The 19752-nt window shown below is 41.6% G+C and overlaps 2 protein-coding genes across 5 annotated transcripts in view; one reads left to right on the top strand and one right to left on the bottom strand.

Annotated features, from left to right (window-relative positions):
• Positions 1–1232: 1232 nt before the first annotated feature.
• Positions 1233–10934, bottom strand: IFT27 (intraflagellar transport 27). Of its 2 annotated transcripts, none has more exons than XM_038155299.1 (8): positions 10782–10934; positions 7107–7186; positions 5988–6047; positions 5271–5330; positions 4196–4313; positions 3772–3881; positions 3448–3549; positions 1233–2832 (listed from the first exon to the last, which is right to left on the bottom strand). In XM_038155299.1, the coding sequence occupies exons 1-7, from the start codon at positions 10813–10815 to the stop codon at positions 3451–3453; spliced, it is 561 nt and encodes a 186-aa protein (XP_038011227.1). In that variant the 5' UTR covers positions 10816–10934; the 3' UTR covers positions 1233–2832; positions 3448–3450. The 2 variants fall into 2 exon arrangements, with proteins under 2 accessions (XP_038011227.1, XP_038011229.1); XM_038155301.1 differs by lacking the exon at positions 10782–10934 and adding an exon at positions 10640–10775.
• A 73-nt stretch (positions 10935–11007) lies between these two features.
• NCF4 (neutrophil cytosolic factor 4) overlaps positions 11008–19752 on the top strand; it is a 54314-nt gene continuing 45569 nt past the window's right edge. For 2 of the 3 annotated variants that reach the window (XM_038155282.1, XM_038155281.1), the window contains exon 1: positions 11008–13697. The gene's annotated coding sequence lies outside the window, so the exon portion shown is untranslated. The remainder of the gene's footprint in view (positions 13698–19752) is intronic. The other variant, XM_038155283.1, reaches the window with a different exon arrangement.

Here is a 19752-nt window from a genome sequence, read left to right as displayed (position 1 = left end):
GTCAGACAGCTTTTTAAGGCTTTTTCTTCCAAGACAATTTGACTAAAAATTCCACTTTTGTTTCCTTTTGTCTATTAATCAAAGAAGAAATGTCTTGCACTCTTGGGAATAGATAATGCAGAAATTAGAAGGATAAAAAAAAATCAGCTGATGATGTATCAAGCTAAGTAAAGCAGGGCACAAGCATAACAGAGATTCTGTGCAGACCCATGAGGACCAAAGGAAAGGTAAGAAGAGGGACTCCAGGGAGGAAAGAAATGGTTTTGTCTAATCAAACAAGCAAGCAGGAAAAAGGACTACATGTCTATTAAAACCAGTTAAAGGCCTGTTTGTTTCCTTCCCCTTCTTTTGAAATTTCAGTTCTGGTTGAGCTGGGTCTTTTCTGTGTTGTAACACTCATGCTGAGCACCTGCAGCACTGCGCAGCTGGACAAAGCAGGGGAGCTGTAAGAAGACAACAAGCTTCCTGGTCAGCAGACAGGCTTTCTGTCTTCCTCCCACTGTTCTCCACAGCATCTGTAATTCAGAATGATGCTAAGCCTATAACCAGCAAACACACATCCTCACTCTACAGATGTGACTGCCACAGTTAGTAAACAGGTAGGAGAAACTTAATAATGGCTCCAGACTCTTACTCATCCTGCCGGTCCAGCTCACTTATTCACCGCCCTGAACTCCTTCACACAGCGATAAAACTGTTTCCCACAATCTTCCCATGTTTGGCTCCCAAGTTTTCTACCCCCTCTTCACTCCTAGCCTCCACAATCAAGGTCACAATTAAGCCAGGAAAATAGCAACAACCACCACTTGCATATTATACAGCACATTAGCCAGGAAGGACAATATATTATGCTGTTAAAATAGATTTAAAAGGGGTGAGATTGTTATTGTCAAACCCAGTATTTTGAAGGACATTAAACTGTGTCCACACTAGTGCTTGAAATAGTCCTGTAAAAAGCAAGTTGGACAACATGCTTTAGACACAACTTCTTTTCTAATTGTGGTTGTGGCCTGTGGAAGGGGGAAAGGGGCAGTGGGTGAATCCCTACTGTTAGCTAATTAGATCATACATTTCCTCTCTCAGGCAATACATCTTTCCCTGCATGGGCTGCATTTTTTTTCACTAACTTCTCAAAAGCAGCTTCCCTATAAATCACAAATCACACTGCAAGCATTCCCTTAATGAGCTCCTCTAGCTTTTGCATTTATTTTATAAAACAGCATTCACCAATCTTCGTCTTACAGGTGCATTTAGAGTGTTTATTTGAAGTTATGGGAGGTCCTTCAGGTGCAGAGAGATAGACTCCCTGGGTAAAGACTGCACAGAATTCATTTTATTACCTATTCCCAAGGCATTCTTCCCCCTAGCTACACCATGTCACAGGTGACATACACATCTGGGATGTTATTTTCAATATGAAAAAATACGTGTCTTGTTTTGTGATCACATCGTCAATAGAACGGGGGGAAATGAGATACCAAATAAAAACAAACCTTCTTTAGTTCTTTACCTGGATCAGCACAGTATCCAACATAGCTTTTATTCTTACTAGTCAGAGTAAAAATTAAAGGTGCAGATACCAGCACCTGCAAGCAAGAGTTGGTATGGCCTATGTAAATCAACAGAAAACACGCAGGACTAACAAGACAACCCACACAAGATACAAATGCCAGTAATGCTAATCCAATTCAAAAAGAGCGAGTCTTCTAGTTACCCTAAGTTCATAGAGGACTCCTTCCTTCTTTGGAGAAAGCAGGAACTTTCCCAGCTTGTTCCGTCATTTTTGAGTTGGCTTTTAGCAAAAGAACCTCTTGTTTTTACTTGTTATAGATTGAGCTCCTACTCATCCTCTTCAACTGGTATTCATGCTCCCTAGCGAGTTCTCAGCATCAACACACTGTTGCCAGTGAAATGAGGCCAGTGCTTCTCCAGATTCTTGAAATGCTTCATAAAGTCTGCTACAACATCTGCAGCCATATTTCTTACATTCAATTTAATGTACTTTTCCCAGCACTGGGCATAAAAATTATTATAAACCACACGTACAGAAGTCTTGAAACACAGATTCCTGAAAAGACTGCCTGAAAAATCACTCAGTGCTCAGTGTCTACAAAACTCAGCTTCCCTTGCCCAAGGGAGTCTACCATAATCGGGAAGATAATGGTTAAATTTTTGAAACTCTTGGTGTTAGGCTCAGTTACAAGGCAGTACCTTATCACAGATGCTTTTGCATACTGCATTAGCAAAGACTCTACACATGGAACATCAGTACTCCACACAAGACAAAAACTCTCTCTAGGCTTTTACCCTTTCCAATACGAAACTTCTAGGCAGACACAGCTGAGTCAGAGTAACTTAGCCAGGCTGTCTTTCATTTCCTTAGTCCTGTTTCCACTAGCAACATCAGAACTGTGGTCTTTTATCTGAAATTCAATGACAAGCAGAGAGACTTTAATAAGAGGACTCTGATTTTGAGATTGAGAACTGAACCTAATCAGAACAGTATTGCCAAATTCAGCTGACAAAAATGACACAACAATATGTAAGATGATAAAGACATGAAGAAGAAAAGGTAATTTTTTCAAAGTTTTAGATTCATCTTTAGAATAGAAAAGGTATTCTTGCGATTTCACTCCATTTTGCAGCTAAGCCAATTTAGACGTGGCTGCAGGAAGCCCTTCCTGCTCACTTCAAGGGAGGTGGCAGCCTCTGGAGAACTCCTGTGACCTGGGACCAGCAGAGGGCACTGCGTCACCAAATGACAGCGGTTGGACGCGACACGGCTCCCACCAGGCAGGGACAGTGAGCCACGCCGAAGGAAAGAAACAGATTCTGGAAATCAGAAACATGCATTAGTCACCAGCATATCAATCCTACAACAGGCAACACTGTTAAAACTGGCCTCCAACTCTGGGCACTCCTGGAAACACATCTAAATCCATCTCTGCCTCCACACATCTCAGTCTTCAGGTGTTGATTTTAAGGCAATAAGCCTCCTCCTGAAAACGCTTTTCAAAGGATAGGGCCAAATCGGTCCTGCCCTGCAGTGTATGCATCAAGGCTGGCTTAAGTCGAAAAACATCCTGTCAGCTTCCTCTCTCCTTTTCCAAACCTCTAAATCCCTGCTTGTAGCAGCAGGAAGTCTGTTCAGACAAAAAATATTAAAGCAAAGAGCTGGCAATTTCCATTCTGTCCTCCCCTTTTACTCTCCGCCTCCTCCAACCTAGCAGACTTTCAATGAGCAGAGAACCAAGTCAGAGGACATGAAAGGAATGCTGAGGTAGCAGCTTTAGAAGAGTGTCTTTCTACTTGCCTATTTCTAGTTTATTTTGAATTACCAGAGGATGACCATGAAGTGGCAAATAGCTCATATTTTTTCTTCTCTCTGTATTCAGTCCAGTAGGATTCTCAGTACTAGAAGAAGCTTAGAGGATAAATAAATCATACCAGTCAGGCTAGTGAGTGAAAAGTTTCCACTCTCTCTTTGTACAGTTGGTGGAATAACTTTGCCAGGATGTGGAAAGGGGCCTCAAAATTTTTCATTTCCTTCTGTAAAGAAATAAAAAAAAAAAAAATTAAAAAAAAAAGTTGTCAGTTGCAGATGGAATAAGCATTTGACTATTTCTGCTCTGTTTCACCAAAGAAGGATTAAAAACTAAGTTAGATGACAAACATGGTGAAGAGAGTCCCCAGTTATCTCTCTCTGCCTGAAAGAGAAGATAACTTTACAAACACGCCCTTGCACAGCTGGTGAAAGGAGCAGATACTCACCACTGACATCTCACAGTATTCCAGGCCATGTTTCTCAGCCCACTCCTGTGCTTGTTCCTGCTCTACAACTCGACGATCAGCTAGGTCTGTTTTATTCCCCACTAAGACACCTACAGAAAAAAAGACATTGGAAGGAAAGAAAAAAACTCAGCTCATCAATGCTGACTTGTAAGCCACAAATACTGGAACATTTGTAGAAGTAACTGAAGAAGTTGTAAGTGTGGCAAATAGTCTATAACTACCTAAAAAAGATTACAAAAAAGGAAACATATTCAAGCCTTATATGCTTTTTGATAAAAAAAAAAGGAGTTGGAGGAAGCCATGCCTGCCCCTGACTTAAAATAAATGCTTTACTCCACAGCTCAGCAGAAACAACGGCTGTCATACAAGAGGAGAGCAGATAATAAGAAACAGCCATTCTTACCTGGGATGTGGATCCCAACTGCTTGAGCCCTCAGCTTCTCCAACCATTTGTTACAGTTGTCGAAGGATTGCTCATTAGTGACATCATACACAAGGCACAGGACGTTGGGTTGCTCCCACTGCACAGCAAGAAAGGAACACTGTCAGCTCTAATGAAACTGATGTGGTCAACAGCCATGCTGTAAACGTAGCAAACACAGCTACTAAGATGAAAATAAAAAGCCTAACACCCAGGAATCCTATGCCCTGGCTGAGGTTTCCCATTTCAATTGACCCCCAACTAAATCAATGACATTGGGAGGAGGTGATCTTTCTTTCCTCCCTAGTTCTGTCTGTGCAGCCCTGCCTCTTTACTTGTATCAGCTCTGGCACTCATCTGATCCCCAGGGAAGCTGATTTTTCATGCTGAATCAGCACCAAATTAATCCCAGAAAAAAAGTAGAAAGGTTTTCTTCCAGTTTGAGAAGCTGAGCCAGCTTCTAGAGAAGACCCTTGCAAACCAGATCTAGTGCAAGTGTAGAGGTGGAATTGCTTTTGTAGACAATGAACCATTAGGTTGACTTAGCCATCTTTTGAAAGCTTTTATCAATTAACTGATTCTGCTTCTCAAAATGAGATAACACAGCAGAAAACTGTACAGGGAAGGTCACAAATATGTGAAGGAAAAAACCCAAGGGCAGGATTATGCTCAAGGACAAGAATGAATCCTGCTGGACCAAACACATCACTGTAACACAAAAAAAAAAAAAAAACCCTCCCACTGTTGAAGTTGCAGCAAAACAGATGTTTTTCTAAGAAATTAAAATAACTTTAAACAACAGTACACAGAAATTCTCAGTTAAAGTTTCCTATTTCTTTTGTAAGAAAACTGCCAATCTGCTTTCCTTTCTCTGGAAAGTATTTCTTCTAGTACTTACACAAGTTTTAGAGAGGTAGAACAGGATGCGTTGGCAACTGAGGTAATTGCTCCCATTTACACTAAAGACAAAGTTTGCTACATCTGCCACACTGGGGAGCTCAGATCTTCAAAGCAAAAGCACTTCTTTGGAAGAAGAGGACTGTTACATAAGACTTACCAGTTTCTCCAGCATTTCAGAAAATAGATCCTTTCCTGCAGAGTCAAAAATGAAGAATTCCTGAAAGCGGAAACAGAAAGAAGGCTCTTGCCAAGAAAAATGCAGTGTAGGGAAAGGTTCTGGAAGTAAATACTGCAACTTGTAACTCCACCAGTTTATTCAGTACAGCAGTGTCATGTCCCTAAGGGACAAATTCCCTGCACTGAGAAAACTCCAGATAGTATGAGAAAATAAATAGCCATTTTTCAAGTTTAAGCAGAAGAGTTACTTCCAAGGCCCCAAGTCTAGTTTCCATTCCTACTGGAAACAGAATATGTGGAGTGGGACAGTAACTTCTACTACTTATACAAAATTATACACATTCCATTAGTGGAAGTACAGGGCATTAATAAAAAATAATATATAAGCTTTGGCTTTTGTAGTTCCAAGAGTCACAAACTAAACCTGAGTGCCCGAAAGGATAGAACATAATCTCAACAAAGCTGGCAATAACTTTGATTTAAAATGTTGTGCTGGATACAAGTATACAAAAATTACATTTTTAAGACTAAACTAACCCTGGAGTATCAGCAATTATACATGATCAGCCTCATTTCCTTAATGCAACTTAATTGCCCTATGAACATGCACAGTGATCTTCCACCAGAATGAGACTCATGTGGGGCTTGAGCTCTGGATGTCTCTTTCTGACCCAATTTATGTCACAGAAAAACTCACCACACTATCACTTGTCTCTGGAACTGATACAGCCTTCACCAACAATTCTATGCCCGCTGTCTGTCAAGAAGAATCAGGAAAATGAGGATCAGGAGAGTTTTTAAGAGCCTGTCCAACTGCATACCAACCGTGCATTGGATTGAGGCAATTCTTGTGAATCATTACAATTTCATCAAACACAGACCACTGGAAACTCAGCAATACTCCTCCTAGCTCTGGTAACCTAATCTCACCAATATGTCAAAGACTCGTAGATTTGCTCAGCTGAGGGAAAAAAGAGGAGAATCAAAGAGATTTGCTTATATACAACTCAGAGTATTAGCTGAAGTCTGCAGGTCTACGTTCACTCTCACACTGCTGCTCTAACGCATGCCTTAGAACGTTTTGCACTAACCATGTGATGAGCTAACATATGGGACGGAGATTATTTGTGCTTCTCCCACCTTTTATCTCATTCTGCTTTGTAGCTCATTTGTTTGTTCTATTTCTATCCTTAAATTCTGGTTTCCATCTTTATTTCAATGAATAAACATATTTTAGGGTTTTTTTCCCCACACTCATATTTTCCTTTTTTTACTTTACTTATATTTACTTTTATTTTTATCCTGCTTCTGATTAGTCATCACCATTGATTCTTACACTGAAAGACTGCAAACTGTATCCTCTTCATCTGGGAACAGTTTCTGTAGATTATAATTATCTTGGGGCTATGCAGCACATCTTGGTGTTTGCACAGTGATAAGTGCACTGTCCACATCCACATTTAATAGCTGGAATTAAAAGCTTTTTCCTTCAGCAGTGCTTTTTCATAGAGTAGTCCCTGAATGGGGAAGCTCTCTAACACCACAAAACCTTGTGAAAACATTGGTTCAGTAGGGAAATCACAAGATTAACTAAATTATTCTGCCTTAAGTTTCAACACCAGCACCTACATAATGCAGACTTAGAGAATGTTAAATGCTTGCTCTTCAGAATCTAGGGTGCAAGAAAGAAAACCCTCTAAGATCCCATCTTGAATGCCTCAACTTAAAACCATATTTATTTTGTTCTAGGCCTCTCAGTTTTCCCACTCATCTTAGAAAAAACTTAGACAGCAGTCTGAGCCTGTTGTATGCTTACCAGTGTGTAGTTCTTCTGAAAATGAGCCCCATCACTGCGAAACATCTGGGCTAAAGCACTCTTACCCACAGCTGGATCTCCTGCAAAACCAAAAACATAAAATATTTTTGTTTCATACTAGAGAATGTTATTTTTCCTCAATTCTGATACTATCACATGTTGTAAGAGCCTGGATGCTCTAACTCTAAACACAGGCAATTTAACTGCCACATGAAGCACAAAACTATCTAAAAGGTAATACCCACACAGGGAAATGAATATTGCCATTATGCATACTGTTGGCTGACATCTGATTTCTGACCCATGCACAACAACAAACGACTGCCAGATCAGGGTGGAACTCCTGTTCGCTCTAAAATTCATGCTTACTCCACAGCCCTCACCTAGGAATTTAAATTTCCCAGATATGTTATCATGCAGAGAAAATTGCAATGGGAAAAGGGACTGGGGAGATGGATAACCTAAGGAGGCTATTTCCTCTCCTTAGGGTATCCATCTCCCCAGACTCAAATCCTTGTTATATACTGAGACAAAGCTGCTTAAGCTGGTAACATTTCTCAATGAACTCTTCTTGCTGACCCTGCTAAGAAAGCAACTCTTGCTGACTCAATGCTGCTGGTGGCTCATTAGTCGCATCCTGGGCATAACAGAAGCAAACGTCAGTTTGGAAAGCACATGGATAGAGAGAAGAGCCTGCTGATTCATCCCTGTATGGAAGGAAAAGCAAGGGGCTTTGGTTTTTGCTCTTCTGGAGCCAAGGCTTTCCGATTTGGCTTGCACAACACTCCAGGCAAACCTGACAGCTGCCTGCTCTGCTTTGGCCTGCTCTTACAAAACTCTGAGATCCAAAGCAATCATAGGATCACAGAACAGAATATGCTGACTTGGAAGAGACTCACAAGGATCACTTGGTCCTGCTCCTGGCCCTGCACAGGACATCCCCAGGAGTCACCATATGCCCAAGAATATTGCCCAAATGCTTCTTGAACTCTGTCAGGCTTGGTGCTATGACCCTGGGGAGCTGTTACAGAGCCCAATCACCCTCTAGGTGAAGGACCTTTTTCTAACATCCAACCTAAACCTCCTCTGACACAACTTCAGGCCATTTCCTCAGGCTCTGCAGAACTCACATATACTCATATTACTACAGGAAAAAGATTATAAATCATAACCCTTTATAAACAAAGACTTAATACTTCCAAAGAGCTTATCATTTCTCCACATAATGTCTCACTAGCCTGGTTAGTTAAAAGGACAGGAGCCAGTAATTAAAAACTTCACTGGTCCAAGCTTTACCCTCAAAGGCACACTCATAACAGCCAAGCCTGGAATACAAATCTTTCACATTATGTTGTTAATAAATAAAGCCAGAAAGGAAGTATTTTACATTAAGTTGTTAATGAATAAACCAAGAAAGGGGTATATTTTTGACTCCATTACAGCTTCCTAATGGTGTTTTGAAGGAAATTGGTAAAGCTCTCTACTCACATACTATTACAGAGCAGGAAGGGTGTTTTGCATAGTGACAATTACCCCTGGATGCATTAACCAAATGTAGTTCTTGTTCAAACATTTTTAGCATGCTTGCTTACTTTGAGCTGAGTTGGGCTCATAATATTTAGACAGGAAAATCTGGTAAGTCAGCTTGTTTGTTCTCTGATCAGTTGAAGCTTGGGCGGAAGACAACACTCTGTTCTGAGTGGAAGCTATTCTGTATTTCAATAGACAATTAGATCTGTCTTTGTAAAATGAGATAGAGAGGCACCCATTGCTCCAAACTGTGCAGGCATCAGCCAGCACAAATTCTTAACTAATGCATTGCCTTTCTTTCACTTGACAGCCCCAGGTGTTCTTTCCCTCTTTTTATTCTTTGCCATCCTCTTTAGCCCATCACACCAGTACATTTCCCCAAAGTAAGTTTCCTTGCCCTTTTCAATTTAGTCTCGTGTGCCAGTAGTGCATCTCACAATATATATTCTATCCATACTTCTGTGATTCTGCCAGAATCTGTAGAGTCTTTCAAAAATGCCTGTTACTGCCAGCTGTTTCTCTAAAATGAAAACCTTTGTGTAGTGTCTCCATAGTAAGCTCAAACAGATTTTTTTACTTTATGCCTGTAAATGACCCTTGAGCTAACACAGGAATCATCTTCCATTGTCAATTCAATAGTCTCTGTTTTGCTAATAAGAGCCCTTTTCCCCTGTTCTTTTCGACCTTGGTGTAGCTCCCAATTCTGTGTCACTGGCTCTTCATAACCATTTCCTCAGGTCCCAGCTCCATTTCTGATGGGTTTGCTCCTATTTATGTAATTGCATTTTCTTGTTCCCTTTAGGTTGTTGTGGTTACTCCTATCTTTGGTCCCTTTCCCTATAGTGTTTTTTTTTTCTGCAACAGAGAATCTATTTTTCCTGGTCTGCTTCACTAATTAATTATTTTTAATAATACATGGATATTATTGTGGTACATAGAAGAATGACATATGGGATAGGACATTCCTGTTCTTTGTGCTGTGAACAGAATTTAAAAGGCCACTCCAGACCCAATAAGGATTAAGGACATAAATACATCATCCAAAGAAAACTTACGTGATTTAAAATGGTTGTGGAATTGGCCTTTGGTAATACTAAACAACACAACTGGATAGACTTCAGCAAAGCCAGTATATTGGGAGCAGGAAACTTCCAAATTGGAAATGATGCCTACGTTTCAAGTCTAGAAGAGGAGCAAGATATTCATGCTGTTCACAGCAGTAGAGCCACAGGGGAGATCAATTCTCTTGCCTTTGCCAAAGACCACATCTGGCTTTGTGTGAGTTGATGGCCAGCTGCTTCTGAGGTTAAAAAAGGCAAACATTTTATTCTGGATGAAATAATTTTGAATGAATTGGGAGTTGACTGCACACAAGGGTTTTATGGATTTGTGCTTTTGGCTGAGGCTGCACTTTTGGCTGAGCTTCAATGTAGAGGGAGGGAAAAAACCAAAAGTTTTTTTTCACAAAGTGCAGCCAGCTGTACTCATTTTCAACACCTCCATAATCCATCCTGACTAAATAAAGTGGTGTCTTCACCTCATTTTTTTCTCAGGTTAGCCTCTATATTGTTTGGGGGAAAGATGCCACTGTGACGTGCTCATTCTTCTACTTTTTGTTTAGGCTTTGCCTTTCTATCATACTCTCAGAATCATCCTAATTTCTGACATGACGTCTTCACATCAGCCCAAAGCAAGACTCACAAATGAGGCAGGACTCAGCTGCCTAAACTGCTCCCTTCACTAACCTTTCTCTAATCTCTGCGCCCACCTTTCCGCACTGCAGAAATACTCTTTTTGGTTTGGGTTTGGGTTTTTTTCTCTTTCTCAGACCCTGTCCTCGGATTTCAGCCGATCCAACTACACCTCACACCCTCCCTGGGCACTGCTCGACTTCACGTGGTAGGCGGGGGCGGGTACCGAGCGCTAATAACACACACGGCTTCCACTGCGCCCGTCCCCAGGCAGCCGAGGTCCTCCCATCTCTCCCATCGCCTCTTCCCCACCTCTTCTCCGGCGGGGCGGCCGCTCGACGAGGGGCTCTGGGAAGTCGGGCCGTCTGCGCTGCCGGCCTCGCCCGACCCTACGGCGCCCGCTCTAGTCCCGTGTGGGCAGCGGGGCGGATGGGAGCGGGCGGGCCAGACTCACCTGCCAGCAGGCACTTGGCAGCGAGCTTCACCATCGCGCCGGCCCGGGCCCGCACGGCGGCAGCGGGGGCCGCCACCGCGCCGAGCCGCGGCCTTGGCAACCGCCTGGCCCTGGCAACCGAGCGACCGCCCGCCCATCCCCATTGGCCGCGGGCCCTGCTCATCAAGGCTACCCGCAGTTATTATTGGTTCTCTCGCTTCTCCCCGCCCACTAGTCGTGATGTCAATCAAAGCAGACGCCCCCGCCCCTCCGTGGCGCCGCGGCCGTACGGGAGACGCGAAGGGGAATTCTGCCTGGCAACTAAGGACGTCATCGAGAGCCGGCTTGTTATTGCGTAGAACACAGGGGGCCTTCGCCATGGGGCTGAAATGACCGTCCGGGGGCACGGCAGGAAATGATAAAAGTTACGGGCAAAAAGTTACGGGCTGCGGCGGCAGCCCCCAGGCGGGAAGAGGCGAGCGGGGGGGAGAAGCCTCCACTTCCGGCCCGTGAGCCCGCGGAACGCGATGTTCGTGCGGAAGGGGCCTGGCTCCGTGCGCCTTGCTGCGCATGCGCGGGCGCCGCGCGCTGTTCCGCGGCCTGCGGGGCCCTCGCGCCGGCCGCGGCGTTCGGCGCGCGCTGCCCCCGGGGCTCGGGCGGGAGCGGAGCGGCCCCGGGAGCCGCGCTTGGCTCCGGCGCCTTCAGTCCGCCACCGAGCCGGACCGGCGCGGCGGGAACAGGCGGCTTGTGAGGCCGCTGTCACCCCGTGGGAGTGGAGCTGCGCTCCTTCCCTGGCCGGGCCAGCAGCTGATCCGCTCTCCTTTGCTCCAGTGCACTTTTCCTTGTGTTTGGCAGTGTTAATGTAATGTACTCACGGAGAAAGTTCTTTTGCTTGCTGATTTCTTAGCTGCTTTCTCCTCCCCCCCCCCCCCCCCCCCCTTTGTTAATTTTTGTAGCCTTTCACATGCAGTGGGTTAATTTCTTTATTTATTTGTTTTTCCATATTTTAAAAATATTTATTTGAAGCTCTCCCTTGGCTACGATTAAACTATTTCTATGCCCTGTGTTATTCTTTGAACTGATTTTCTGTGTTCCTTAAGCAGTCCAAGTGAGTGGATTTGGGTGGGAGCCGAAAAAGAGGACCAAGAAGCTTCCTGGGTTTTCCCCTCCTTGCAATGTCTTTGGAAGACCTGTGCCACCAGAAAGCATGCCATTAATAGCAATCCATACCTTTTTTAGAGTATAAGCTTTGCTTGGCTGTACTTTGGATCGTTTATTCTGGAACACAGAGTGTGCTTACTGTGGAAAGCAGTGAGTAAGCTTAGGAAGAAGAGAATAATCAATAATGCATCTGTATTTGGGCTATAACATTGGACATTCCAAGGGTCGAAAATAAAGTTTTCCAAGTTACATTTTAATGTCAACATTTTATTTTAATGTGACTGCTTAGAAGGCAGCTCTTTTACCTTTCCTGGGATGAATTGCCTGTGACGTGTCTAGCCAGGCAAGCAAATAACATAAAATCAATGAGAACCTATAGCTGAATCAAAGGAGTCTTCTATATGCACATAAAATACCATTGGGTAGAGCATTTTTATGTGATAAAAACATGAAGGGCACTTCACTAGCCTGAGTGAGCAGACTTCAATTGTAGATGATGACTTGTAGTAAAATATTGTGATGGAGTCACTACTGTTCCTTTAAAGGAAAAGAAAGAATAATCCCAGGTCTCATTATTACTTTTCCTGTTTTCCATCCCCAAGTCTTCCATTGCATAAAACAGATGTGGGCTGTTGATGTTCTCCATCGCTTATGTCTAAATAGCTTACCTCCTCTTTCATCTTTTCTGCCTTCCACTCCACCCTGGGAGAAATTCACTTGTCTCTGCGTCGCTCCATTTTTGCAATCTTTGCATTATCCTTTGTTGTCTATTTGTAATATTGCCCCAGTTTACTGACAGGTCTCCAAGCGAAGGCTTTGAGGCTCCATTATGATGTACTTGAGGTTTATTGATCGTGGCTGCAGTGTGGTGCTATCCATCAGCATTTACTGAGGTCACAAACATCCCCGGCATTTTACACTGGGATCGCTGCAACAGAAGGCATAGATTATGTTGGAAGTGAGATTTTCATTGCTACTGAAAATTTTTGCTTGGAATCTGGATATCTCCTTCCTGCTTGCTGCTTTCATATTAGCACCCTGTTCCTTTATCCCACCCCCTCATTTCCTACCTCTGCATGCATGTGTGCACAGAACTCTTAATGAATTTGTATCCTCTCTATTTCTTCTGTCCTTTTACCCCACAATATTTTTTTTTACCCAATCCATCTTTTCCTCTGCTTGGCTTCTCACAGGTGTAAGTCGTTCCCCTACCAGCATTGACAGTGATAGATTAAGGATGGAATTACTTATCTGCACCTTGTAATCCAAACAGAATCACTGTCTGCTGTTAGCAGTCCACAGGGGTTGCTGCTGAATAAATTGGAATGCTGGTAGCTGTGCTTGCTGAAGCTTCTCTCATCTTGAATACGTGAGAAAGAGGGGAAGAGGAATCCTGTGGATTTTAACAAAAGAAACACCCCAACTACAGAGGGTGATGCCCTTATCCTAGAGAAATGTTTATTAGGTTCAATCCTGTATTTAGCAGCTAAGGAGGAATAGAACACTCTTTTCATTCAGACATTTAATTTTTCCCTCAAATGAAACAAGATTATTTTGAATGGGAAATGCCCCTTCTTTCATGTGAGCAGGAAAAGTTTCCCTGATAGCCACAGGGAAATTTGAAAGTCGCATTCCCTTAGGTAGTGGTCACAAACCAGCAGTCAACCTGCACGTGTGTCTGTGTGCCGTGCGTGGCTTGCATTTCATCCGGCTGCAGAAGGCAGCGATAGTGGAACTGCATCTCCAGCAGGAGTGGGAAGGAATTTCAGACACCAGGTAAGGCTCTGCAATGGGGATAAAACTGAGGTCGTGTAGTCTTTTAGGCTGAGGTATTGTTGGTGTTCCAGATTCTGTCAGGCACTGCATAGGTCACTTGAATATCTTCTTCACAGAGCATACCTGTTAAAAAGTGATTTTTTCTGAGGAAGAATTCACTGATATTACTAGGACTTGTTTTCACAGTTGTTCATCTATCAATGCAATCGTTCTGGATGTGTTCAGAACTGAGCAGGTTACGACCTGTAGCTTGAACCTACTGCCTGATAAAAGCTACTGAGGAAGAACTGTAGCTTTCTTTGGAGTAAGCAGTGCTTCTCAGGAGAGTATTAATATTGAGGAAAGCAAATTAGTAGGGCTTTCTGTAAGAAATCTCTTAAATACAAAGTAGTTCATCAGTTCTTTTTTAAATCTTATGTTACTAAAAGGGAACAGTGTGACAAAATGGCTTCGGAAGTATCTTGTGAATGAATATTCAGAGTTCATGCAGCTTTTTAAATCTGCATAGATTCTTACAGGATTGACTTTGAATGTTTACTGGTATGTCTGGAGAGCTGTGAAAGCTGCAAGAAAGGATGTGTAAATTTTATTGTAGATTTCTTTTCTTTACACTTCCCCCAAGCGGTGGAATAAATAGATACTCCATCTATTTTGAGGGCTACTTCATTTGGCATTCCCCAAACCCAGCTTTTGTTTCTCTTCAGAGTGGGGCTATTAGCACAGAAGTGAGAATTTGGATGCTTTCTCTAGCTCTGTTGATAACACCATTATAGTTCAGGTCTTCAGATTTTGCTCTTTTGTGGTGGGGGCTGAGGCACAGATCTGAAGGCTTTTTGGCTGAGAGTTGGTGCACTGAAATGTAAGATGATTACAAAATGGTTGAATCAGCCAAAGGATTTGTTGGCAGCTACAACAGCCCTCTGACTGATTTGGCATATCTGCCATTTGTTTCTGATCTACTCCGTTGGGAGAGTGGAAGTTAGAAATGGATGGCAGTTGTGGCATCAATGGAAAGTGGTAAATTACTAAATGCAGGGTAGGTACCTCTACAACTTGGTTCCAGTATGCTGATTGTAACTGTTATGTCCTCTCTTCTGATGAATATGAAAGGAGGGGAAGATTTCTCAAGGATGCATTCAGATCCACAAGGATGAAGATAAAGAGAATTTCTGGAGAGTAATTATTCTGCATATGTCTGGAAAAATTCCAGCTCAAATCTTCATTTTCTTTTTCATGCACATGGAAGCTTGAAAAAGTGGGAAGAAGCCCTGAAATATTTATTTAATTTTTTAATAATACTCCACAGAGCAGTGGGCTGTTGATCAGGGAGCTGGAACATCACACAGAAAGTTGTCTGGGTGTCTCTGTGGGGCAGTGTCTGTGACAGACTGAGGGCTTGCTGTGGCCTTTGGTGTGGCCTGAGCCTTCCCAGCTGCAAGCGCTGTTGTTGGATCCCCCCTGCACAGGGGGATCGGATGCTGGGGAGGGAGCACCGAGTGTGCTCCTGCATCCCAGGGAAGGGGTTAATCTGTCAAACAGAATACATGAATATGTGACAGCTTTAAATGAGCTGCCCACAATTCCAGCATGCCAGTCATTCTGTGCTGATGATGACTATGATAGCAGCTGGGGATCTTTTTTTGGATCTTTAGCTGCTGTCTGCTTAGAAGGCAGATGCTAGGCTTTCACTAATGCTGTATCTTATGTTAAGAACTGCAAGACAGATTGCATTCAAATAATGAGATTTATTAAAAAGTATAAGTTAATGTTTGGGTTTATATCCTATTTTTTTAGGTTTTGAATGTTCAAGGCTTTCTCTGCAGGCATGACAGCTAGAATTTTTTTCCCATTGCTGAAAACTAAGATTCAACCATGTGACTTCAGGACTTGGAGGTTTAATGGAGGAAGGAGAAGAGAAATATTTCAGACTCCTAATTAAATTTTCAAAAGTTTACAACACTCTGTTTTCTATTCTCTTCCCTTTTATGACAGGCTAAATTTTTGGGCACCAACTTTTTCACCTTAATGATGTCCTTTCTTTTCAAGGTCTATTTATTATAATACAATATCTTCCACTCCAGGCTTTTCAAATCCTCGCTCTAATGAGGCCAGTACTTCCTGCTCTGGATTTCCTTTTCCCGAGACCCTGAATTTCAGTGTTGTTCACCCTCTGACCTCTGTCTCAGAGCTCTCTGTCCATTTACTTCCTGCTTCAGAAGGAAGGCTCCTTCTCCTGCCTTCCCAGTAGCTGCTCACACCAGCTACTTCCTTCCCATTTGTGGCTGAGCCTTGCTGGTCAAAATCTTTGTAGGCTTTCTTCATACAGATGTAGGGTCTTGATTCCTGCTTCTGATGAAGCCTTAAACTTCTGGGCTGCGCAGTGAACAGATTAAAATTCTGAGGGAGAAGGATTCAGAGCTTGTAAAAATAGGATAAAAAATTACGTGGGAGCCTTTCATTGTTACTTGTTCAATGCTTTGTATTCAACAGACTAGATGGAATTTGAGGTTAATTTTGACCTATCAGACCTTCACTGTGGGATAATTTAAGTTCTGTTGTATCAGTTACCTTTCCAGCATTCAAAATGAAGATGCGTTTGAACACTAGGATTCTCAACAGCCCAAAAAAGATAGAGACTCATGAAGTCTATGGGTAAATGTCTCTTAAGACTCTGCTTTGCTAAGAAGGCTCTCACGTGTGACCAAGGAAGTTAATATATGCAGAGAGAACAGAAAAACACTGGCTCTAGTAATGGAGGTTGTTACAGAACATAATTGAACACTGACTGCAGCAAAGCTAAAAGGAGACTTGCATTACAATGACAAAAAAATCTTTATTTTTTTCCCGTAACCTCTGATTTCAGCTGTCTGACTAAGAGCAGGTGCTGGGCAATAGCTCAATTTCAACAACCCATTGCAGCTGAAAGAGTAGATGCAATTGTGCTGTATCCAGCAAAATTGAAAATTGCTTTAAAGGAGAGGAATGCAAATGTTTTTAAGACAGAAAATCTTCATTCATCTGCAGAACGAAGCATAAAATTAGCACAGCCTCATAATTTTTATTCCTCTTTATAAAGCAGTAATAACTGGGAGATAATTTGCTATTTCTTATGTATTTTAGTATCTTTCTAGTGATACATTTTTAAAACCGCATTGCATTGTGAATACACAGGAAGAAAAATTTATTAACAATTAAAATGTTATAATTTAAAAAATCCTACCAGACAGTGTTTCCAAAACCTGAAAATATCTCTGAACCATTTGGGTTTTCAGCAGTCTTGGGCCTTCTCTCCACTAATCAATGGTTAAGCCTTTGACCTCTGGTCCTGCAACCCTCATGACCCCGTCTAGAGTCATAGAATTGTTTGTGCAATGAGGGACCTTAAAGATCATCCCATTCCAGCCCAAATGCCACTAGACCAGGTTGCTCCAAGCTCCATTCAACCTGGCCTTGAACACTTCCAGGATTGGAATGTCCGTGGCTTCTCTGGGCAGCCTGTGTCAGTGTAGAATTTTTCCCTAATGTCTGATCTAAATGCACGTTAATAGAGAGTTACCATGTTCTTACCACCTGAAGGCCTAAGTTAATGCCAGTGTTGTGCTACTGCAATACCAGTGAAACCAGCTGTATTTCTGTACATAAACCTCACAAAGCATCTCCTGGTGTTAAAAACTCTTGTGGCAATATGAGTTGAACAAGCTGATTCAGGCACTGACAAGATCCCTTCACTTAGATTTTCCTGGATGGGAGACTGAATGAATTGATGAAAGAAATATCTTTTCTAGCTGCATGTTCCATTGGCGTATTAGCGTAGATCTTCCTGTTAGTTCCATAGGCCTTATAATTTCTCTTTCATTTGAAGTTGCTTTAGAAATAAAAGAATGGGTTCTATATCAGCCAGCCATTTAAATCTCAATCTAGGATTTTAGAGTCAAATGAAGTTATTTTGCACATAATGCTCATTAATAAAAATTTTGTGGGCTAATTTGTGACTTCAGTGAACCTTTAGGCACAGTTTTTGATGTTACTTTGTTAAGGCAAGACTTGTTGCAGATATTGTGCAATGCTGCAGTTTGTAATTCCATAACAGTATTAACTCTGTTTTGAACAGAATGTTGTTAATGTTTAGCTACTGTACCACAGAGGCTGTGCTAAAACTCTGTGTGTGTTGCAGAAAAGGGAAACATGAACTGCATTACCAGACTTCAAAAACATTTAGTTGAGTTAGAAAAGGCAAAAGAAGTAAATAAACAACCTTTGCATGGATAAAATGAAGGAAGTGTGGAAGCAATCGCGGGACGTTAGGCAGTGTTGATCTTGGGACTTGGTGGATAGACTGTAAATACAAATCCTAGCTCAGCTTCTGCAAGGTGGACAGGTGTTATGGCCTCCAGTCCATTGATTCCCAAAATAAGACATGTGGAAAATTGCTGATGCATGAAACTCCATTAAGAGCTTGGCAGGACCCTTAAAGCATAAACAATTATGCATTTGTTGGTTAAGGATTTAGTAATGGTAAATGGTGATTGGAGAAATATTAAGAGTTGTGAAAGTCTGCTAATGCAGACTCTTTCTGTTAAATGCTAATGTCATTTGTCAGGAAGTGATGGTTCAGCTATGACTTGAGGATTTGGCTCTTCTTCCTCTTGAATTGTAGCTCAGAGCGAGCAGTTTCTTCTCTAGCAATACAAAATACCTGTTTGAACAAGTAGTGCTCATTTTTTTTTATTTGTCATTCAATTGTGTCTCATTGCAAACCATTGGATATGAATCTAAGTAAAGGATATGTACTGATTATTTAAAAATTTTACTTCAACAGGATGGCTGAAGTATTTTTTTCTTTCATAACTTCTACTGTATTACAACAGGGAAGAAAATTATGGAGCGCTTACTGTTCAGGGCAAAGAAGATTTAAGATGGCAATTAAGAAATTTAAGGTAAATGTTTCTTGGAGAAATGTAATTTTGCTCCTTTGCTTATGCATCTGAAAATTAAAACATCTTTCTTCATGAAACAGTAAATTGCAGGGTAGTGTGGATATTTTGTATTTGTCAAGCATACTGCAATCCACACTGTGCAGAAAGCCTGATTAAATTTTGGAGCAAATTCTGCTTTCTTCAGGCTTTACAATGGTTTCTGTGACAGTCTCAAAGACATTATAGCAACAGCAATATGAGAATGAATATCTTAATATTTTGTATATGAAATGTTTTGTTTTATATTTTATTGTAACTTCAAATTTTGCATTTGTTCTATTTTGAGTCATGTCTAGATAACATCCAATGAAAAGGAAAATGATGAATTTTTAAAAAATTTTAAATGAAACAGTTGAAGATTTGGAGAGGATTTGGAAGAAGTCTGTGTGGGAAAATAAGAGTCTAAGAAAAACACTGAAGATCCAGCAGTGAAAGGAAAGTAGTAGTTTGATGGCAGTTAATAAAACAGTCATTTTGTCTCCGGGCAGAGATTTACTGATATTACACTTGTATTTGAGTTTTTCTGTTCTTCTGGGATAGATGCATATTGAAATTTGAACCTTTAATTTAAAATGCGGGGGGGGGGGGGGGGGGGGGAAGTGTGTTTAAATAGAGTTTTTGAGAATTCAGAGTACAAGACCTCAGAATACAGGCTCTGAGCATACCAGTTGCATATTTGAATAAACCAATCAAATGCAGGTTTAAAATATCTTATACTGCCAGCATGAAAAGTAGAGGTGGTATTTTGGAGGTCTCTCTACTCATTGTAAGTTTTTCAGTTTGAAAATAAAGGACATTTCACCTTCTCCATTACTATATGACTGAAAATTTTCAGGCCAAATTAAGCACTCGGTGTTGCTTGTTCCAGAGTGATTGAGGTAACAACATGAAGAAAGACTGAAGCAGGGATCACTGGGGTATTCAGACTTTATGTAATCTGCTGTAATAATTATTTTAGACTCATTAGTGGCTTATTTATTTGCTGATTGTTCTATTGGTTTTTGCGTTTGGGTTTTTTTTTGGGGTTTTTTGTTTGTTTGTTTGTTGGGGTTTAAAAAAATTTTTTTTTTGCTAAAGCC

Source organism: Motacilla alba, chromosome 1A (assembly GCF_015832195.1).
Source record: "Motacilla alba alba isolate MOTALB_02 chromosome 1A, Motacilla_alba_V1.0_pri, whole genome shotgun sequence".
NCBI classification, from domain to species: domain Eukaryota; kingdom Metazoa; phylum Chordata; class Aves; order Passeriformes; family Motacillidae; genus Motacilla; species Motacilla alba.
This window is presented reverse-complemented; position numbering and strand designations above follow the sequence as displayed.